General features: G+C 43.3%; 1 protein-coding gene across 1 annotated transcript; it reads left to right on the top strand.

Moving 5' to 3' along the window:
• Positions 1-285: 285 nt before the first annotated feature.
• On the top strand, positions 286-12,187 carry GJB2 (gap junction protein beta 2). The gene is made up of 2 exons (XM_053309695.1): positions 286-422; positions 10,508-12,187. Exon 2 carries the CDS (start codon positions 10,530-10,532, stop codon positions 11,211-11,213), a length of 684 nt encoding a protein of 227 aa, XP_053165670.1. The 5' UTR covers positions 286-422; positions 10,508-10,529; the 3' UTR covers positions 11,214-12,187.
• The last annotated feature ends 11,894 nt before the right edge of the window (positions 12,188-24,081 follow it).

Raw genomic sequence — 24,081 nt, 5'->3', positions numbered from 1 at the left:
AGGGCGCTGTGAGCGTTGGGCTAGGCTACATATAGGGCTGCTCCTCAGCCCAAGGCTTCTTCTCATGGGCGGCTCATCCCCTCGACTGCCCGCTGTTGGGGATCACAGCTCCAAGCCTGAGAGGAGCGGCGAAGTGATACTCCTCGACAAGGAACTTTGGCGGCACCCCCTCTCCACGGGCTCTTCCCGCCTCTTATGTCCCAGGACAAGAGCCTCTAGGCGGGGCGGGGCTAAGAGCAACCGCAGGTGAAGAGGGCGGAGCTTACCTTACAGCTGCCCCGGCAGTGTGGGAGCCCGCTAGGCTGCGACCGGCCGTCCTGCCTGGACCGCGCGAAAGAGACGAGCGAGCTAGAGTCAGAAGAAGCAGAAGCCATCCCGACGCCGCGCTCGCTCAGATTTCCGCCCGCACAGAGCTGAAAAAGGTGATGCTGCTGGGGAAAGCCTGCCCCAAATCCTAGAAAAGGGAGAAGTTTTTTTTTTTTAAAAAGTGATGGGATGTGAAGGGTTCCAACTTGGAACGTGGGTGAACATAGGTGCGCGTGATACTTAGAGGAGTTGGCGAGGGGGAGAGGACTGCTGACGCGCGTGGTTTCAAAGGAAGTGTGGAGGAAAAGTAAAATGCCAGGAGGTGCTCAGCGTGGATATAATCCGCAGTGGGCATGGGGGATCCCACAGAGTCCAGAATTTCGTGGTTAGGGGGATATGTTTATCGGAGGAGCAGGAGAGCAATCTGTGGACATCTATCTAATACAAGGGTTTTCCTTGAACGAATTCGGATTTCTGGGCGAAGCAAAAAGGAACAGCTTAGAGCGAAGGGTGATCTTCTTTCTACAGCTGCTACTGCTAGAGAAGGTGTGGGGGTGAATGCGCGCGTGAGAGAGTGTGTGAATAGGCAGAAAGGTTCAACTAGAAGAGAATCTTTTCTTGTGTTATGGATTTCAGCTCCAGGATAGCCTCCCGGTCCTTCTTTTGCCAACGTGCAGATGACCCAAAGATTCTTCATTGGGCCCCCCTGAGGATTAGGGTCTGTGGGAAACTGAAAATTGCCTTTGGAAAGCTCAGCCATTAAGGCAATTTAAGCACAGCAAAATTTTACGGAGCTCTGCTAAGAGGGCAAGAGTTGGATGTAGTAGAGGATACACCTCTCAGAGTACCTACAAGTGTGTTTATTTTCAGTAGTCCTATTTGGTTTTCCTCCATATGGTCCAAGTCATCCCCCCATTTGCTAAAACACATGCTGGCGTGTAGTTAGCACAAGGGAAAGTGTTCAGGGAGGGATCCTTTGCCTAATAATCTGCTGTAACCCCCTCCTGAGCCTTTGATATTTTAATCAGAGCTGTTTTCAGGGTTATTTGACAATTCACTGAATGTTGGCAATATCTATTTTCATGAGCCCTCTTCATGAATTCAGGGTAATTAGTGATTCAACTATTAAATTGTTTCTTGGTGAGTAAAGCGTTAACATGCTCCAACAACTCCCTCAATAGTAAAGGAACTTGCTTTCAGTCTGCAAAATTCTTAGGAAAGAAGGAAAACCTATTTTCTTCCTCCAGGGCAAGAAGGAGATCTCTGAAATTAACACATACCAAACCTCTCTCCAGTTCTTCATGGTTGTGGTGAAATTTTTAATTAATATCTCATATGCCCTTGTGTTAACACGTTTCCCCATTATTGTTTTGTTTCATATTATTTTAGTGCAAGCAATGTTAAATAGAAATCACGGAAAGCAGGGTGTTCTGTTGGTAAAGGAGATAATTTTGCAAATGCAAAATTGCAATGGCAATCCTAATACCAGCAATATAATTTACAGGACCTCTGTACAGTACTTGAAGCACTGGAGCTGATGTGAATTAACTATTTGGTCTCATCCACTAGCAGTGATCTATGTGGGAAGAGATGTCTGCATGTGGATCTGCTATAGCAGGGACTCAATAGGCTGTTACATAAGGGGGAACATGTATCCAGCACTGGAACACTGCATCCATTAATCCTCTATTCTGTAGCTCCTTCTGAGTGAGAACAGCAGTTGATACACAGCTTTCTGCTATGATCATGGTTTCCTCACATGGCTCTTGTTAAGGCGGGGGGGACATATGTTTTATGATATACGCATGGCATTAGTATCTTTTCCATCAAGGATGCATGAATGGGGAAGCTATAAATGCAGTGACTTCCCAATGATCTAGGCTTAATGTGGGTTACCAACATTCACATTATAATGTGAACCCGTGCCAAGGTGGGAATCTCAAATTCATCTTGGGCCATAAACTGCCTTGGCATGAGTTCACACAATCACACTATTTCCAGTAGCCCACATTAAACCTACATTTGAATGATTGTGTGAACCAGGCCACTCTGTCATTCATATATATATATATATATATATATATATATATATATATATAAACTCATTTCCCCCCGGCAAGTATAATTGGTATATCTGGAAAAAGCAGGATGTGAGGTAGTCCTGAGAAAAAGATTCTAAAACAGATTACACATCAACAATGCATTATGAATTCTTAATTGTAATATTAGTGCATAGCCCTAATTCTGCACCTCAAGGCTCTGAAACAGTAGAAGTGAAGAGAAAACAAACAACTTAGTTTTAAAACATTTACCCGAAATTCTCTTCATTTCAGTGAAACTTCCAAGTGTGTGTAGAAATGCTGTTTGTATCTTAATTGCTAAGATTTTAGACCAGTTATATAAGTCGGTTTGCAAGTGTAGGCAAAACTTGTTATTTGTTGGATCTCATGTTGCACCACTAACAAAAATTAACTGCATGGAAAAGCAAAACTCCTGAAAACTTTGCCTGTTTTCTTTTGGTCAAATGGTATGTGTTAATTGAAATAATACTTTGGAGGTGATGAGTTGTTTATTAATTAATTATTATTATTATTATTATTAATTCAATTTCTATACCACCCTTCCAAAAATGGCTCAGGGCAGTTTACACAGAGAAATAATAAATAAATAAGATGGATCCCTGTCCCCAAAGGGCTCACAATCTAAAAAGAAACTTCAGATAGACACCAGCAACAATCACTGGAGGTACTGTGCTGGGGGTGGATAAGGCCAGTTACTCTCCCCCTGCCAAATAAAGAGAATCACCACGTTAAAAGGTGCCTCTTTGCCAAGTTAGCAGGGGAATTATGCAAGTAGTGAGTGGCTGATTTGTGATAATTAGACTGCACAGCTCCCTTAACAAATCTTCCAGGACATGATGACTAGAAGGAAATGAAATTCAGAATATGTTCAAGGGTACTTTTCATCTTGATTCTGAAACTCCTCTTTACCTCATAAAATTAACATATATCTGTAACATTTATCTTCTTCATTAGGGCTAGCCTGTTTCACATCAGGGACTCAGGTTAGAACATGCTGAAAATTTGTGCATGATGCAAGTAAGTTTAGTCTTGCTAGTGTAGGCTGCACAAAACCATGTTATTGGTTTGGGTCCAGTACCAACATCGCCTCCTACATGTGCAGACAAACTCTTAGGAGAGGCAAATAAGATAATGGGATATGTTCAATTGGACTCATTCTTACTGTCAGGTGGTGGTTGTTGGTCTACACAAGCATTCAAGCAACATCAGTGAGAATCAGAAGATTAGACTGAGTATAAGGTGTCTGGTTTCTGGTCGGAAATTGTTGGTGCAATATCCAAAGCAATAGGACAAGTTGCACAGCTGGATCTCAAACTATCTCTATTATTTTTGATGATAAATCCTTGCAAAATGATTTGATTGTTTTTTCTTTAGTGACCACCAGTCTAGAGGTTGCTATTAGCTGGAAGTCTGATGGTTATTTCTCAAATGATAAGTTACTTGATAGAGTCTAGCATATTATTTATTATTATTATTATTATTATTATTATTACATTTATATCCTGCTCTTCCTCCAAGGAGCCCAGAGCGGTGTACTACATACTTGAGTTTCTCTTTCACAACAACCCTGTGAAGTAGGTTAGGCTGAGAGAGAAGTGACTGGCCCATAGTCACCCATATTGCATATGTGAGAAACGCACATGAAATGTATTTTCCCCAAAGGACATAGAAACATTGGAAGCTGCCTTATACCAAGTCAGACCATTGGTCAGCCTAGCTCAGTATTGTCTATCTGACTGGCAGTGACTCTCCAAGGTTTCAGACAGGAGTTTTTCCTAGCACTTAGGGGTGTGCACAAAACCGGCTGGCCCAGTTCGGTTCAAGTCCGAACAGGATCCAAACTGGACTGGGCCAGTTTGGTTTATCATCCTCTCGAGCCCCCATCTCCATTTGGTTCAGTTTGGGAGGTTCGCAAATATTTTTTTTTAAAGTTACTTACCCCCTCCAGGGGTCATTAGCACAGTCGTGGGGGGGCTCAAGAGGTGCTTTCTCCCCCTGCCGGTCTCCGAAATTGCCTCCCTCACCCGGTTCGGGTGCTCTTTGGCCCATTCTGGGCCTCATCCCCGTCACAGTGGCCATTTTGGAGGCTGCCACACATGCCTAATGGGCCCATTAAAGAGCAGCTTGAGACAGTTGTTTAAGATCCAACGCAAGTCAGCTTTATTGGAGAAATTACATTTTTGGATAGAAAGCATGTGTGCCTGAGCTTTCTGTCTTCAAAGTTTAGAGCACAGAGAGAGAAAGAGAGAAGGAAGCCACATTGCTAATGGCATCTGCAGCAGAACAGAGAGCAAGAAAGTCTTGGAGCAAGAAGGGCAGAGCAATCAGCCCTGAGAATACCAGTCTACCAGTCAGAGAAAACCAGATCAGAGAGCAAGAGACAAGAAGAGTGAAATAAAGAAGACCCTTCCTCACTGTCGCTACTCCTAATGCCCCTAGGGTCACTAGGATAAAAGGTGCCAAGAGCTGATCCTCCTGGGACTACACACAGCAGGCTTTATCATGAGTTTACTGGGAGATTTTACTGCAAACTCAAACTTGTCCAAAAATTCCAACTCAAAAAGTGGAATTTTTCTACCCTGGATATAAATCGGGCTACACTATAACGCGCAATGAAAAACCCGAATTGTGTATGAACTGCTCCCTGATAACTCGCAGGGACTTCGGGGTAAATCTGGCCAATATGTGAATGCACGCCCTCCATTCTGGAGAAGATGTGAGTTAAAGGGCTTTAAAAGCTCTGTGTGAAAAACTTCCTGGAGTTCCATTTTAAACAGGTAGACACCAGCAAAACTACTGGAGGGAGGCTGTTCTGGGTTTGGATAGGGACTGTTGTCCTCCCTCTCCTGCTTTAAAAGGTGCCTCTTTGCCCAGTTAGCAGGATTCCAGATCCCACAGTTCCCAGAGCTCATGGAAAGTTTATTAAATCAGATTACATCTGTGGTGTAGCTATGCCCTAGCATCACACAGCTGGTAATATGATAATTTATTTATTTCGGTCATAGACCAGTAAAATACAATAACTGGTAATATGAACAGTGATGATACAACAGTCACACTACATTCACAGAGCTATACTGGGGCCATTCACACAACCTACTGGGCGGGTGAGGGGAAGGCTTCGCAAAACTTGCATTCCCCCCCAAACGAACATTTGGAGCCTGGTGGGAGCATGCTTCGCACTCCCACACAATCCCCATTGCTCCATGCAAGGTAGATCGATTTGAGGCTGGGACTTGTAATCCTGGCCTCCAGGTATCCCACAGTGCACTGAGTGCAGTGCACTGGGGGATTCTCGCAGGGGATGGGCGCTCTAGGCACCCATCTCTGTGTCAGTGTGAGCCACAAGTAGCTCTCATTGACATATGATCCTGGGAGCTGGGTTAAAGATGCATTTGCACCCTTAACCTTGGCTAAGAGCCAGGCTTTGGTGCTGGGTTTGGTGCTGCACCACCACAGGATCCATGTGGATTCTGGCAGTTGTCACGGGCAGCCAATCCCAGGCTTGGCTGCTCGTAAGAACGGCCTCACTATTGTGCTCCAGAGTAAACACAGCATCTTTAAACAAGTTAATCTTCTCTCTGGGTGTCTCCTACAATAGAACATTCCATAAACCATATCAGTTTGACCTCAGGATGAAGCTGAAACTGGTTTGGGAACAATACACATGAAAATAATTTAGATATCCTCACAGACCACAAATTGAACATGAGCCAGCAGTGTGATACAACTTCTAAAAAACCTAATGCAATCTTGGGCTCCATTAATAGAGGCATAGTGTCCAGATCATGAAATGGAATGGTTCCATTCCATTCTATGCTGGCCGGACATCACTTGGAATACTATACACAGAGCACTGCATTTTAAGAAGAAATTGAAGAGGTTCAAAAGAGGGCAATAAAGATTGTTCTCTACTGTTTGTGAGGGCAGAATTAAGAGTTTCCTAATTGTAAGAGCTCTTCGACAGTAGAACAGTCTCCCTTGCACAGTGCCAGACTGTCCTTCCTTGCAGGTTTTCAAAGAAAGGATGGCCACCTTTCAGGGATTCTGCAGTAGATTCCTGTTTTGAGCAAGTTGAGATAGAAGACCTCCAATATTCCTTCAGATTTTAAAATTATATTATTAAGTATTATCCCTGGAACTGTGCTTTTTGGACTCTAAGTGCTTGTTTTAACTTTAAAGCCCTACCTGCCTGTTAAGATAAGTGGGGGAGGCCAATGTGTGTCCTACCAAAATCTGGCATATATTGAGGTCATGCACACAATCAAAAGCTGTGTTTTACCTGGGTTTGGGAGCTATGTGTGCTCCCAATTTTCGGTTGTGTGGAAGCAAGGTAAAAGGAAACCCTGGTGGAAACAAGGTAGGAGGAAAAGCTACCCAAGTTTTCCTGCTGCCTTGTTTCCACACAATCATTTCTACCCAGGTTTTCCTCTTACCTTGCTTCCACACAGTTTTCGAGGTCATTCACACAATCAAAAATTGTGTTGTACCCAGGTTAGGGAGCTGTGTGTGCTCCCAATTTCCGTTTATGTGGAAGAGGAAAACCTGGGTAGAAGTGATTGTGTGGAAATAAGGTAGGAGGAAAACCTGGGTAGTTTTTCCTCCTACCTTGCTTCCACACAACCGAAAATTTGGAGCACACTCAGCTCCCAAACCTGGGTAAACATAGAGAGGCTGTTATCATGCGCAGTCTAACCCAGGCTAGAGATACCTAGCCCGGGTTAGGCTGCATGTAAGAATTGCCTGGATCTGTGCGGATCCTGGCAGGGCCTCAGTGGCAAACCTGCCAGAGAAGTCCGCCAGTTAGCTAAGGGCACTTGTGCCCTTAACTGCGTCTGACTGCTCATGTGTCAGCACTGGCTGCTTGGCATATCTCCTGGCCGGCACTGGGGGGGGGATCCTCACAATGTACCATGCACTTGCATGACACATGGTTGGATTTCCAGGAACAGGATGGCACGTCCCAACCCCCACACCTCTGCTCTGCCTGAGGCAGCAGTGGAACATCTGGGCACACCAGAGGCAACAGCAGGGTCATCTGTGGGGCAGGTAAGCTCTTGCAGCCATCCCCGCCGGCTGCTCTCAAGCCCTCTCATGGGATCATGAGAAAGGGCTTGGTTTTGATTGTGTGAATACCTCTTTGATTGTGTGAATGACTTCATTTAGTTGCAAACTAAAGGAGAGCCTCTGCAGTTGTACCTTGATTCTGGAGCTTCCTCCCAAAAGAGATTCATTTGGCTGGCCCTATCACTGCCAGGCCTTCACTGGGCAGCAAAAATATTGTTTTAATTCTAGAAAGCTTTCAATCTGTCATTGTTTGATTATTCTGTCTGCTATTTGATAATATTTGAACACTGCTTTGTTCCATTAAGTTCATTGATTTTTTTGTTTCATTTATTTACTACATTTGTATCCCACTCTTCCTCCAAAGAGCCCAGAGTGGTTTATGTGGTTATATTTATCCTTCCAATAACCCTGCGAGGTAGGTTAGGCTGAAAGATAAGTGACTGGCCCTGAGCCACTCAGTGAGTTTCATAGCTGAATGGGTATTTGAACCTAAGTCTCCCTGGTCCTTAGTCCAAGACTCTAAACACTGTGCCACACTGGATCCTTTATGTGTGTGTTTTTAGACTGTGATTCAATTTGCTGGGAGCTACTTCCGGCATTACACTTTGCTATGGAAATATGGGAAATAAATGACTAAAATAAATACATTAAAAATTACTTTTTCTGGTTTTAAAATCCCATTTAAAAGAAAGTTAAACATAATCTTCATAGAAAAACAGGAGGAGTTCTTTCTTTCTGTTGAAATTGCATGAATGGCTGCATGCTTGGAGAAGGAATGCATAGTGTGTTCCCATCGCTATTATTGTATATTTTGTGTTAAGTGGCACAGTCACTACTGTCATTCTTCCCTTCCTCCCTTCTTTGCTTTCTCCAGTTCACAGAAGGGAGAGAAAATCCATTGAAAATTCCTATGAGAGAGATACAGTTAGCCAATTCCAGAACAGAATTTGGTGCTCAATCTGTGACTTTTAAGGACTATAGTATGGCTCCACATAACTACCAGAAAGTCCAGTTCCCAGGAAGATGGCAAGAACTGGAAACACGCGCTCCTGTTGCCGTGACAAGAGAACCTACCCAAATCCAGTTCCCAAGCCACTCATCCAACATCCTTCTGCCTTTCTTTGCCCATTTGAAACAAAGATTCAGGAGAGGAGAGCTGGTCTTGTGGTAGCAAGCATGACTTCTCCCCATAGCTAAGCAGGGTCTGCCCTGGTTGCATATGAATGGGAGACTTGATGTGTGAGCACTGCAAGATATTCCCCTCAGGGGATGAAGCCGCTCTGGGAAGAGCAGAAGGTTTCAAGTTCCCTCCCTGGCTTCTCCAAGATAGGGCTGAGAGAGATTCCTGCCTGCAACCTTGGAGAAGCCACTGCCAGTCTGTGAAGACAATACTGAGCTAGATAGACCAATGGTCTGACTCAGTATATGGCAGTTTCCTATGTACCTACGATTTGAAGTTGGGTGAAGAAAATCAGTAGAATGTCAGATGGACAGCTCAGGAAACAGCCTTAGGTGGGTTTGCATGATGCTACTGCTGGGAGCACACACTTCCAGTTTCTGATATTTTCCTGGGCACTGGACTTGCTGGCAGTCATGTGAAGCCACCCTATGCAAAGACATATGTATGACTTTCACATTGGAATTGGCTATCTTTTGTCAGGGCAATCATTCCAGCAGGATCAACTGGAAAAGTTACAAAGATAATCAGTTTTGCAATGATACTGTAAACACATGCGTCAGAAGTTACTTCTCATTAGCACTTGAAAAAAGGACGGAGAAGAAATAAAGTAGAAATTATTAGTGTTTCCAATATGATAATAATCTAATCAGCCTTTAACAACTATACACCTTCAGGATGTATTCATCCTTCAACACACCTTCAGCATAATTAGTTTTTACTAAATTTTTCTTAGAGCTATGACTTATTACTTGGTCCGGATTATTCAGAACCGGCTCTACTAATAATATTTACCACTTTTAATATACCACTTTTCAACAACAACAAAACATTTCAAAGCCATTTACATAGAATAAAAACAATCAATTAATCAAGAAGAAGATGGTTCCCTTTCCCAAAGGGCTCACCATGTGTCTAAAAAGACACATACTAGTTTTTAACATTGTTTTAAATTATCGTAATGTGTTAACCTTTACATTTTGTTGTAATTTGTATTATTTTAACATAAATGGCCCAGAGACGTAAGATTTGGGAGATATACCAATATGTTGATTGATTGATTGATTGATTGATTGATTGATTGATGTAGACACCAGTAACAGCCACTGGAAGGACATTGTGCTGGGGTTGAATAGGGCCAGTTGTTCTCCCCTGCTAAATATATAAGAGAATTGCCACTATGGAAGGTGTCTTTTTGTCCAATTAGCAAAGAACTAGATAAAGGTCACTGTTAACTAACTGCTGCCCCTCTAGCTTCCTGTGCTTTAGTCTGGATGCTGGAAGGGGAAGGAATAATCCGGTCATGGAAGGAGAGGGTTCTCCTATGCCAGTTTGTGCGCTCTGACATTCATGCAACTTTGAATTGATGTTAACGGCAGCTTTTCTTCCACAGCAAATAGCAGTTTGGGGTGTGGATTTTCAGAATAGAAAATTAGAACCAGAACAGAAGAATTCACTGGAGCTACCAGGAATTCAAATATCCATAATACCTAGTTATCTGAACTAATTGTATGCTTTCTATATTACCCATGTCAGTGGAATCACCTGTAGATAGAGCTTTTATTTATGCACATCTCTGATTATTCAAGTGCTTGAATGTCGCTCAGACAACTAGAATAAATCGCATTATTATTATTATTATTATTATTAGTAGTAGTAGTAGTAGTAGTAGTAATAGTACTCATAGAAGTAGATTATCATACAGATATTTTTAAATACATTTTGCAAAAAGGGCAGGGAAGAGATGAAATAAAATCAGCATAATCTTGTTAATCTGCTTGCACATGTACTCATGTTAGAGAACCTCCTGATTAATGAACTATTTATTATGCAATGGAATAATTGATCGTTTGGCATATTTATTTTGTCTTAACAGGCCAGGTAATAGACACACAATCATGGACTGGGGAGCACTTCAAGCCATTTTGGGAGGTGTAAACAAACACTCAACCAGCATCGGGAAGATCTGGCTCACAGTCCTGTTCATTTTCCGAATCATGATTCTTGTGGTTGCTGCAGAAAAGGTCTGGGGAGATGAACAGCAAGATTTTACATGTAACACTCAGCAACCTGGTTGCAAAAATGTCTGCTACGATGAATTTTTCCCCATTTCTCACATTAGACTCTGGGCTCTCCAACTCATCTTTGTCTCCACTCCTGCACTTTTAGTGGCAATGCATGTTGCCTACAGAAAGCAGGAGAAGAGACGAAAAAGCAGAAAAGGAGAGAAGATTGACATTGAAGCGCTGAAAATGCAAAAGTTTCATATTGAGGGCTCCCTATGGTGGACATACACCAGCAGCATCTTCTTCCGAATTCTCTTTGAAGCGATCTTCATGTATACATTCTATTTCATGTACAATGGGTACAAAATGCCCCGTCTCGTGAAATGTAGCGCTTGGCCTTGTCCAAATGTCGTAGACTGTTTTGTTTCCCGACCCACTGAGAAAACCATGTTTACTATTTTTATGCTGGCTGTATCAGGCATTTGTATGCTCTTAAATGTGATTGAGTTGTCTTATTTGGTGTTAAAGTTCTGCATTAGAAAACCTAGGACCACAAAATCACTGCCCAGCCATTAGCTATGCATTTATAACCCCATGGCTAAGATGATGCACATGGTTCTGTAATGCTGCACCCCAGAACTGCTGTGGACTTCTCAGGCACCCTGATGCTATTCAGAAGCAGTGGTTGTGGAAGCAACATTTCCACAGATTTCCCCATTGTTGCAGATGGGGAAACTTGAGGAAATGCTTTCCACGGTGGTTTCCACAATCATTCCTTCGGTGTTGGTGCTGCCATAGAAGTCCACAGCAGCCTTGAAGCACAGTGTTACAGAACCTTAAGACTGTGCCTCATGTCAGCACGTGAACTTAATTTTGTATTGATTTTGGGAAATGGTCAGGAATATTTCTAGGCTCCATGAAAAGTATATAGTGCACTTCTTAATGGCCATTGGGATCTGCTCAGCACCTGACTAGCATTTACCTTAAGGCAAGGACTCATGCTGCCTTTTGAAATGACTCAAAATTTTCTGCTGCTGAAAAGTATACAATATTTCAGTTATACAATATTTCTGTTACAAGTCATATCCAACGAAATATCTGAGTTCAATACAAAAGAGCCCCCCAATTATCAGCTGAGTTAGCATATTCAATTTATTTTTTAAAAAAATTAAAAGATAATGAGTGTGTTTAATTAAAAAAAATGACTGCATGGGTGGGGCAAGAGGCAGGGAAGGCTGGTTAAATTCACCTTTCTCCCAGATGATTGCTGACAAGTTACTGGGAATGCGTACTGCACTCCCAGATGATCCATGGCACAGGGCCAAGCTCCAGAGGCTGAGATGATGTGTCCCAGCCTCCGGATATCTCACAATGCACCACGTGGCATGTGTGATACATTGAGGGGTTCCCCCAGGTGCCCATCTCTGTGTCTGCTGGGCTAAACATAGCCCCAGAGAACACACAATCCTGGAGCCCGGGTTAAGGACTCACTCAAGCCCTTATCCCTGGCTAAGAGCTGGGTTTTAAAACAGGGCTAGGTGGTGCTGCCTCGCCTGGATTGGGCCCAATCAAGGTGGTTCTCACACGCAGCCTAACCCAGGCTGAGCTTCCCTAGCCTGGTTTAGGAAGCGTGTGAGAATAGCCTCAATAATTGCTCATCTTTTTTTTAAAAAAAAGATTGCCTGGTGTCCATTTTCCATTTGAACACATAGGACAGAAATGCTGTGATACTATAGGCCCATGATACCAAAGCACATGAATAACTTTCAGGTGAGATTTTCCAAAATTAAGTCTGAGAAAAGGGCTAGTGTCTGGATATCACATAGGCTTGGTTTTGCTGTACTTGATCCTTTTATTTATTTTAAATATTGCTGAAAATAAGTAGTTTATTCTCAGCACATTATTTTATGTACTCGGCAGATTATTCCAACTATGTATTATATACAGCAAGACAAAATCGCTAATACCAGTTCTGTTCTGGAATATCCTTCCTGCTCATTCCTAATAGCTTTTGTTCCAGGTATCCACCCAATTGCAGAAGGGTGTACAAAACCATAATTCTGTCATACTCCCAAAAAGAATGAGTCGGTCCACAATCTGCTCATAAGCTTTGAGCAAACCCACAATGAGAAGCTAGCTTTCAAAATCCTGGACATGAGCCAAGTGAATTCCAGGACTAGGTGCTACAAATATGGACATGATGCACAATGCGAATAGGGCTGGAAAACATTGATGCCACTTCTGCATTAAACCACCCAGAGACACAAGTTTTGGGCAGTACAGAAATATTTTAAATAAATAAACAAATAGTGTGTACACAGAAGCAATGCTGCCTCTATCCCGACCAGTGGTTATGTGAACTGTGTCTCCATAGGTTCTCTCATGGTGGAGAATAGGGGAGACCACGGGGGGGCAGCTTGTGCAACCACTGGTCAGAACAGTGGTACCACGGCTTCCATGTACACAGCAGCAGCGTCAATGTCTTCTGGCCGTGTATAAGTGGCTGACATGATGTGCAATGCTATCGTCTTCCATGTTTCTTTCTCATTGTCAAGACGTAAATGAGATGTCGGCCAAATGTCACTGGAAACCAGAGAGCCATAAGAAGTTGCAAAAATAACCAGTATTTTGTGAAATTAAACTTTTTTAAAAATGAGAACTTTAGACATTTGTTACTGGGTTCTGATCTTTTGTGTTAAACTGGTCATTCTCTCTCATACACTATAGTTTCATAGACTAAACAAGGGATGACCAACTTGTTTATTATTGGGAGCCCCCCTTACAAATGAGGGCTCCCAACAACAAAGCCAGCTCTGTGATTACATTTATACAGCACACAGGCTCAGGCATAGCTGAAGCACTGCATACAAAACTATTTGTATTTTATTGTGAGCCGCCCAGAGATGCACGTTTTGGGTGGGATATAAATATGTTAAATAATTAAATAAAGTCCCCCAAAGAAACCTAGCACTAAGAGAAATGCAACCCATTTGCCATCCCTGGGATAAACTATTTCAAAATTATAATATTACATTTGGCAGTACAACTAACACACCCTATAAGAACTTGCCCTAGTGAATCAATTCTAAACGGGAAGCTATATCAAGTTGGGATTTGCCACTACTTGCTGCTCTTAAAAAAGAGCTATTGCACTTGATGTATGAAGAGGCAGGCTTAGCACATAGGGGTCTCTCCCTAAAGCCTGTCTCTCCCTCTGCACAGGGGTAGCCTTGTATTTATTTGTCTTAGAAACTGGATACTATATGGAAAGAAATCATCATCATCGTGCTATTAGGAGCAATTTGAGGAAAACACAAAAGTGTAAATAAGGATTAGCTCAGATAAGTAACTCTGTCTCTGTGAGAACATCCTTAATCCAGGTATGACAAACAGGAGCCTTGGTCTTTTTCGTGCTTCTACTTGTTACATGTGTAATTGTGTGTTTGACTGCCAAAAGAACACTCTGCTTATTCAGTGACCAAAACTCCACTATTACAAAATATTTGATTTGTATTGGTGGTGCTTTTTTACTTTATTTTCTATTCATAACTGAATCACATTTGCCACACCTGCAGTTTTGTTACTTGAAGGGACAGGGTGTATAAAAATAAACTGTAACACCATGTTTACACCAAAAATCAATTAAAAAAATCTAATGCCACTTTAAGAATGGTAAAGTACTGTAAACATAGGTATTTAAAATTCATAGGCAGTTCATTAGTTTTGTTAATAGTTTAATTACTTGCTTAAGCACTGTCATATTAACAAACAGACAATGGTACAGTATCTAGATAAAACAGCTTAGCTTTAGAAACAATGGATAATTAGGTACTTTAAGTCAAAACTGATAACAGTAATACCTTGCAAGATAAACAGCTGCCTTTTCACTTTGTGCTGGATCAGAACGCCTTATCTGGAATAAGTGTATTGTGTATTGGAAGTGAGAGAAGCGAAGATATGACTGATAAGAATCTTGGGTTAGTTATTCTGAAGAAACAATAAGGTACCAGTATCTAGAAGCAGATATAGTAAGAAATCAACCAGTACAGGAAAAAACAAATACTGTATTTCAATATCTAGAGCAATTTAAAGGAGTGTATTTGCCTTTTATTGTTAAATTACAATGATTTATAATTGTACATCTTTTAGATCTTTTAGCATATCGATCAGTGTCCACATTTGAAGGCATTTGTGCATTACCTTAAGATAAGACAGCATCTGTGCATTACCGTACGAGAGATACTACAGCTATTCACATGATTGGGAGGCGGGGCGGGAGGGCAGGCGGAAGGAAGGTTGCACAAATCTTACCTATCACTCAACTGTGGTGGGAGCACAGACCATGCTCTCACTTGAGCCGCACTGCTCCATGCAGTGCAGATCTCCAGAGGCCGGGACAGTGTGTCCTGGTCTCCAGGTATTCCACAATGCACTGTGCAATGTGCACTGGGCTATACCTCCGTCAGATGGGAGCTCTAGGCAGCCATCTCTATGTCTCCATGGGCTGTATGCACACAATCCCAGCAGTCAGGTTAAGGGCACTCTCATGCCCTTCAACCTGGTTAAAAGCAGGGCTTAAAAGTTGGGTCAGGCTTCCCTAGCCTGGATTAGGCTGTGCATGAATCAGCTGCCTTTTGTTAAACCCATAACAATGCAGGATAATTTAGCTATATAATCCAGTTAAATCCAGTAACATTTTCATGTCATAAATATGTGTTTTAATAATCCCCACTCGGTTTAGCAAAGCTCAGCAGAACCTTTGAATCTATTTGCCCCATAGTGTGTATTATTCTTTTCTTGCAAATACACAATTGATAATTAAAGTAGAGTTCTCTACTGTAATTGCTTCTGTGTGTGTTCATTCCTCACATGCTTTCAAAGCATTTATATCATGTATTTCCAGTTTAGCATAATAGTCAGAAAATTAAGATAGTAACATGAAATGCGAACAAATGACTCTCAACAGCTCTGATTATTCATTGTTTTGTCTGCATTCTTAGACTAGAAAACTCAGATGCTGCAGCTTGAAAGAATTATGCAGATAGGCACTTGTGAACATTAGTTACATGGCTATCATCCACAAAATGCAAAGAAAATGTACATTTTTAAAATTATAAGAGATAAGAAATATGGTAACAGAGGGGGAAGGCTGCCAAGATCACCCCCTGCTGGCAGCAGAATATTTCAGCTGCAGAATTCCTTTACACACTGGCTGACGTCCTGGCTTAGATACTGTGCAGTGCCTCACCCATCCAATATCAGGGCACCCCCACTGGTTCTGTTTGATTCTAAGCTGCATCCACACTGTTTCCGAGCTCACAAAGCCTTTGTGGTGAGTAAGAATTGCATCAGCACTGAAGCGATGCAGTTCCCATTGGGAATAATTGGAGCAATGTTGCTTCAGTGCTGATGCAGTTCTTAGGCTCTGGGAGCTGCACAGTACGTAAGCCACAGACTAAATTACTCAACAAAATTCCCACTGAAATCAATAGGACAAGTTAGTCATGCCAAGCAATTTAGTAAGAATGTGAGCCACTGTTCCTAAACAGATTTACCTGGATATGAATTGTATGTATTGTAAGAGAACCTCCTTCCAACTAAGTGTGAATAGTATCAAGAAGCCTAGAAACCAATCATCTTAAAGTATCTTAGGGACTTTCTTGCCCACCATCCTGTTAGGATTTTGCCATAGACATTGGCCTCAGTCACACGTAATGTGAAACCGCAGTTAAATGGGGAAGAGTTTGGAATTTGTGGGCGTCTGAGTGTGCGCAACTGTGGTTTCACGGCAAAAGTGACCTGCAGTTTCCCTTACCAAACTCAAATTTGACCCTTCAGTTTGTAGTGAGTTTCGTTGCCCCAAGCTGAGGCCAGAAGGTAGCAGAATTATGTCTGAATGCAGACGCTGCCATAACCATGATTTTCGGTCGCTGCCCCGAGATTGTGGAATGCGCTCCCTGCTGAGATACAATCCTCCCCATCTCTGGCAATTAAAAAAAAAACACCTGAAAACCCATTTTTTCACCCAAGCTTTCTCAGCTTTTAAAATTTTTTAGGTTTTAATCTTTGGTTTATTCTTAAATTGTTAAATTGTTTTAAGTTTTTGTAAATGTTTTTAACTTGTTTTATGCTATTGTTAACCACCCAGAGACGAATGTTTGGGGCGGTGTACAAATTTGGTAGATGGATGGATGGACAGATAGATAGATAGATAGATATAGATAGATAGATATTTCTTTGTGTGTGTGCTTTGCATTTCCTAAATATCTGTTATTTATAACTAAGTAACTAAATTTGAAAGTGTGCCACCCCAGCATAATTCAGGGTGCTTTTAAAGTATTCTTTCAAACAACTAAGTATTTTGAAGTATATCTAAAAGCTAGAAGCCTCAGATAGAACTAGTCTGTAGTAATTGAATACAAGTTTTTCCCCTCTTTGTTCTTTACCTTTTTTAAGCCCCCAAGGGTAGTTAATCAATAACTAAGCGGGGTGGGGGGGTTTCTCTGGTGCAGAAACAGGTCTCAAAGACAGCTTGACCAAATTAACAATTAACTCCAAGTGCAGGTAGATGCACGGAGGGAAGATTTATTCTTGCCTGCTGGCAAGGGGGAGCAAAAGGGAAACAGGGATTGCTAGTCACCCCAAACCCCATTGGGAAAGACTTCCGAAAGCAGTGACTTGGTGGCAGTGAGATTTACCCTAGCAGAGTCTTCTCCTTAGCTTTTTGGGTTTGGCAAGTTAAAGGTTTTTAAGCCAGCCAGTCTGCTTCCCAAGCAGAGGAAAGGGATGACTCAGTGCTGGCGTCTTTCCTCATGCTGCAGAGCTGACTCAAACTGGTCAGTGAGTTCAGCATTAACTGGCTGAGGCAGGAAGGGGAGGAAAACTCCTTCCAGTCTAAAATAGTTCACTACCGCTTCCCACCCTCCCTGCCTCTTCCTCTCCTGCTCCCTGGTACCACGTGTCTCTGTTCTCACTGGCTGTGTTGCTACTTCCTTTTCCTCATCTGGGCCACTGCCCTCCCCATGGTGGTCCACCACCACCACCCCTCCCGTGCTCTTCCCAGCCCACCTATCTCCTGCAGCTTCTGCTCCTTTAATCCCTCAGCCCCTCACCCTCTGTCTCCTTCTGCCTCACTGTCCTGCCAACCCTGTCCCCCCCCCCTCTCGTTTTCAGTTGTTTTCTTCTTCACTTCTTGGTCTCTCTCTTTTTTGGCCTGTGCTTCCCCTCCTCCTCCCAACCTTCTTATTTCTCTCCTCACCCCATTCCTGAAGGGCCTCCCGCCCAGAGCCTATCTGTCTCTTGGGTTCTTAATGCTGAGACCTTTCCACGCCCTCTGTGGCTCCTCCTCTGCCTGCCCCCTTTGAGTTCCCATAGCCCTCTGGCTTATACCTCCTTCTCCTTAAGGTCCCTTCCATTTGGCTTGCTCTCTTCTTTCTGATCTCCTGGAATCCTCACCCATCCCCCCCATGTCTCTGATTCTTTCTTTGTAGCCATCTGCTTCCTCCCATGCCATCCAGCCCAGCCCACAGTGCCATTGCCATTGCTACCCTGGGGCCCCCGCTGGGAAAGGATATTGCAGCAACACCGCCTCCACCACTGGCCTCCCTCCTTAGCTACCCTCCTGCTCCTCCTCATCCTCCTCCTCCATAAAGCTCCCTCAGGCCTCCTGCTCCTATCATATCATAAATTTAACATATTGTATGTTAAAGTGTTCATGTCCCTTGTTAACTAATCAATAATGAATAGAACCATCGTTTATGTTAGGTTACTGTTAGAAGCAATTTTACAAATACAAGCCTGTTTCATTTCCATGCAAGGTGCTGTCCAAGGTTTTTACAGTCAGCCCAGGTGTGTCACAAATTAACTTTAATTGCTGTTGCCTTTATTTTGCTGACTGTTTTAGTTTGACAGGTATGTCACACACAGCCAGGGCATGCATCTTTGAGTTCAGGAGGAGTGCACATTTGCAGAAGCTGGGAATTAGACAGGATAAGGAGTTCTTCATGATTGCCAATGTGTTTAGCATTCCTTGCGATACTAGGCAAGAACACACAAAAAGTGTTGTTCTTCATTCTTATGGTCCATATGGAGTACCATTTCAAAACTCCTCAAAGTATATGGATACATTGCCAGGCCATCCAGGGTGATAGCGGTGGAAGATGAATGGGAAGCCAGTTGAATATTGACCAACAGGTTTTGCAGGTAACCAGACTGCTCTTGGAGATACTTTAACCAACTCCCCAAGTCCTTTAACTCCCTCCCTGTGTGCCAAACAGACAAGCAGGGGGAGACAGTGTAGAAAGCAAATTCACGTGTAGGTTTTTGTGCTGGTACTACCAAGCTTCCCTAACACTGTAGAGTTACACTTCCTCAGTGGTATAAAATCCAACTTTATTGCCACTGAAAGATCCAAATAGCCTTGTGAGATCAGCGTTAAAGAGGAAGTATGGCTCTACCTAATGGTGCAACAGGGAAATGACTTGATTAGCAAGCCAGAGGTTGCTGGTTCAAATCCCTGAAACACCTATATCGGGCAGCAGCGATATAGGAAGATGCTGAAAAGCATCATCTCATACTGTGTGGGAGATGGCAATGGTAAATTCCTCCTGTATTCTACCAATGACAACCACATGGCTTTGTGGTCGCCAGGAGTCAACACCAACTCAACGGCAAAACTTTACTTTACTTTAATGCCATTAATGCACCATATCCTTTTTGCTCATAACCTCCTTCCCCGATCACCCCTTCAGTCCTCCTGAGATCTCTCATGTCTTATTTATTTAATTTATGTATTCAGCATCTTTATGTACCCTTCACTCTAATTGTTACCAGGTGTCGACACCAACTCAACGGCACATTTTGCCTTTATGGCTCCAAACAGAAAGAGTGGACTACATCCTTTTATAAATCCTTTCTATAATGTTCATTATGTGGAAAAAACCTTTCCAATCCTTATCTCATTTATCTTCACAAGAACTCTTATGAGTTTTCGTAAGACTGCTATTATTTCAACATCATAGATGGAGAGCCAAGACTGAGCATCCTCTGTCTCAATCCAACAAGGCAGTTGATATGCACAGACAGACTTCCATGTACAGATCCTCTTCCAGATGGGGCTTTGGGAAAACAGGTCACTACATAAGGCAAACGCCCCACCCCCCTCAAATTCCCCTTGTATCATGTGGAACTGCAAGTGTGGTGTTCCTTGAAAGGGAACAGCCACATATATGGTTAGATCTGTCAGTCTGAACATTCCCCTTTCCCTTCCCAAAGAAATGTTACCTCAGATTGCTCCTCTGATTAGCTCAGAGCAATATTGTAGCTCGCAACACCCCTGTGAGGCAGATTTGGCTTTCCCTTCTGCTTCTTCTATTGATCAAGGCCAGTAAATTGAGAAAGCCATCCAATAAGCTAGTGGCCAAGGAGGAATTTGAACTTCCTAAGCCCAAAGCTGATACATTACAATATGTTAAATATATATGATAGGAGCAGAACCCATCCTCCTGCTCCTGCTCCTCGTCTCCAGTGGCTGCGTTAGCTGCCCTGTCGGGCTCCTCCAGGCCCCTGGCTGCTCCCAAGCTGCCTTCTTCGCTGCCTGCTTTGACCACTGCCATCCACCTTGGGCCTCCCTCCACTGCCGCCATCTTGCTCCGCCTTCTCCTCCTCCTCATCTCCGGCTGCAGTGGCAGCTGCCCCATCGGGCTCCTCTGATTCCCCGGCCACTCCTGAGCCACCCTCTTCATTTCCTGCTTTGGCCTCCGCCATCATGCTGCCCCAGCTCGCTCTCTCACCACACATGCGCATAGCGTGGCTCTCTCTTGCTACGTGTGTACTTACTACTGTGTGTGCGGGGCTTGCCACATACCACCTAAGCGTTTTATATATACAGATAAGCACTGTCAGATGAAGAGCTTGCATGACATTTAAAGGGATTTAAATTCCTGTTCCCTGCCAAGGGCAGGAATTATTGCTCTTGGTGCATGGATGTACATGTTACACCATAATTATTGCCTGCACAGCTTGTACAGAAATGATCCTTTGGGCTTGTTTTAACAGGAATTCAGGATCCACTTAATCACGGGTTCAAGGATTAATCCAGCTAATCCTTGAACAAATTAAAGACAAAAATAGCTTTTTGCTGTGTACAGACCCTATTAGATGATCTCCAAAATTAGAAGTAGTGATGAGCACATTTTTAGAAATGAATCTCAGATTGAAAGAAAAAGAAAGAAAGAAAGAAAGAAAGAAAGAAAGAAAGAAAGAAAGAAAGAAAGAGAAAGCTTTTAGTTTTGAAAAAAGATGTCTGCTTCAATTCCATCATAATCTATTCAGTACATTGACAAAGAGATGGGACTGTCAAACACTTCCCACCACTGATTAAAGAATTCCCCTATCACCCATGAGAAAGATTAGCCTGAGATGTTTGTGAGCTTGAGCTAGATATAGTTGAGCTAATAGTTGCCAGATTCACTCCTGCAAGAAGGAATTTGGCATTTTGCTTTTATATTTTCTTAGTGTAACAACTTTTCATTGCCCCCCACATAAAGAGCACACTCAGGATGGAACCCTAGAATGAATACAACAGAAGATTGTCAAATCAAGCTCCCTTCCCAGAGGCAAAGGTTTCTCATCTTGACCCACACAAATTCTGAACCATAGTGTACCACAGTCAAGGAAAGGGACTGAACAAAGCAGGTTTTGGAATTAGCACGACAAAGAGTCATGCAGCACTTGAAGGACTAACAGATGTATTGTGGTATATGCTTCTGTGGACTAGAGCCCACTTTGTCAGATGCACCCAACAACCCCTTCTGCTTCTGAGGGGGAAAAGTGCCTAAAATTTTCATAGTGCTCAGGCACAGGCTCAAGTAACACATACACACCAGGGATATACCACAACATTTTGTTGCTGGTCCATACTTGTTTAGCTTAATATGCTAGGAGAGGCAGAGGCGTAACTAGGGAAAACGGCACCCGGGGCAAGCACTGAAATTGCGCGCCCCCCCGGCGCATCCCCCCACAACATACATCTGACTGACACACATGTTTCAGAAAACGTTTATTTTAAAAATTTAAAAAATCACAAAAATTACCAAAAATTTCAAAATGCACTACATACTTAGGTTTTTCCTCACAACAACCCTGTGAAGTTGGCTTGTATCTCAAACATCAGAATTATGATGCAATGATGATTATTATGATTATGATGCCCCTCCCTCACGCCCTGGTTCTGTTCCTGACTTTCCCTTGTGAGTGACTGTATTTTAACAAAATGAAAACCAAGGACTCCAAAGTAATTTGAGGGACTAGGGTGATAGTGCTAAAGACTCCTTATTCTCCCACTGTTAAAGAAAGACTCCCCTTTTCCAAAACCGCGCGCTATTTATACCAGAAAAGGTTTCAAATGGAGGGGGAAGCATTTATGCATTTATGCTTTGTTTTATGTTACAATTTCAAAGTTAGAAAAACTATAAAAGGTCCATTTTAGAGAAGATATGCACTGCCTTAGTTGCAAATCCTGCTTTTTTGAGATTCCCTGCAATTGAATAAAGCGATAATATACACCTTTGCTATTTAAATTGGTTGGAGAGTATTTATGACAATAAAAAATGAAATGGCATTTCAGATGCAACATTGGTTGCCTAAGACCACTCAGATTTAACTAATCTTCATCACATTGACAAAAAGAACAATTAAAATTAAAATCCATGACTAAAACCAAACCACTTTGGGGTTGTTTTTAATGAAAGGTGGTATATAAATTTAACAATAAATGTTTAGAAGTATATACTTTCACCCCCTGCCCAACCTACAATTAATTCCAGCTTATTTTCAAAGGGCTTCTAGTTTTATTTACAAATTGCTTGGCAGCACCAATGTTTAAGTAATCGCTAATTGCTCCTAATGATAGTTTTACTTATTGTTAAATTTATATACCACCTTTCATTAAAACATTCTCTGTTCATCTGATTTTCAGTCTGGTTAATTAAATCGGTGGAGGTTTAGACTTTCCTGATGGGCTGAAACAGCTAATCCATTTTGATGATGACATATAATTAAATTAGCTTGCATTACATAGTGAAAAAGTCCAGGAAGGGAGAGATGGGGGGATGTGGAACCCAAGGTTCCACATCCCCCCATCTCCCCCTTCCTGAACCTTTTCAGTTAAAACGTGGTTAGATTATAGGGGAGGAAGGAGTTGAATGAGCAAAAAGGGGAACTGGTGCCAAAAAATACAACTGGAAAACTTCCCCCTTCCCCTTCCCCTGGCAGCAGCAGGCAGAATGTAGCTGAGGAGAACAGCCCGCCCCTCCCCCTCCCCACTCCATTTCCCGACTGAGCTGGTGTGCAAGAGGAAATCTGTGCCAGTTAAGGGAATGAGTTGGACAAAGGAGATCAGGATGAAGTCCAAGGAGGACAAATGGTGCTCACGGCTGGCATGAAAGGGTGGCTGCTGACCAGCTAAGCAGCAGCAGCAGCAGCAACAGCAGCAAGCAAGATCTCCCAGATGGGTTGGGGGTTGGAGAGAGCACACCAAACAGACACGGTCTATGCAGTGCTCTCGGGCTGGGTTCGCAGGGGGACGTTGTTTGTTCCCAAGACTTTAAAATACATACAGCTTGCCCTGTGCTCCCGACCCAACCCCCACGGACCCCAGCTTCTCCATGCGGCGGCGGCGGCGCGCCCCACACACGAAAAAAGAAAGAAAACTTGCCCCTTAGACAGACGCTGCCTGTGCTGGCTGGAGGGGAAGCCGGCGCTCGGGCGCGGTGGGGGGAAGGCAGTTCTCGGCTGCGGCTGTCTCTTGCTGCCCCCTGAGCCCAAGGAACCCCCCCCCCCACTTTCCCACCGACGCCCCGGAGTGGGGCTAGAGAGGCTGGGCAGAGAGGACGAGAATAAGAGATCACACACACACCTTTTTTGTCCTCCTGGGAGTCCTTGCGTCCACCACTACACTCTGCAGTCCACAGTCCCAACACACCGCTCAGATTTGTGTGTCCCCCAGCTGAGGAACACAAAACGTTGATCAAGTCCCGGATTGGCAGAGTTGCTGCATCGCCTCCTGGTGTGGCGGTCACATAATCATGCATTTGCTCATCCTCACAGCAGGAAACAGAAACTCCAACATTTAACCGGAGGTGTTTGGAAACCACAGAGAACTTCTGAGTCCAGGCTCCACCTCCATTGGTTCTTCGCAATCAGAGCCAGTGTCATTTGTTTCCATCCATTCTTCTTGATCCGCAGCAGGCACAGAAAGCGGGGCTGTCCCGCCAAGGGAAGAAACCCTTGGCTAGGACCACGGCTTGTTCTTCTTCAGGCTCCACCCCCCTACTGGGTAGGAGCCAAGCGGAACTTCCGGTCACAGGGTATGGCGCAACTTGCCGGATACGCCTCTGGCAGCGCTTTATGTTTCGGTACTTCCCGAAGGCGGGGGACGGAGTGT

This window comes from Hemicordylus capensis, chromosome 3, assembly GCF_027244095.1.
Source record: "Hemicordylus capensis ecotype Gifberg chromosome 3, rHemCap1.1.pri, whole genome shotgun sequence".
NCBI lineage: Eukaryota > Metazoa > Chordata > Lepidosauria > Squamata > Cordylidae > Hemicordylus > Hemicordylus capensis.
Note: the sequence above shows the minus strand (reverse complement) of the source record. Positions and strands in the feature narration are given on the sequence as shown.

What these genes read in the sequence shown, in the direction of transcription:
- GJB2 (XM_053309695.1), top strand. Translation starts at nt 10,530, where the DNA reads ATGGACTGGGGAGCACTTCAAGCCATTTTGGGAGGTGTAAACAAACAC.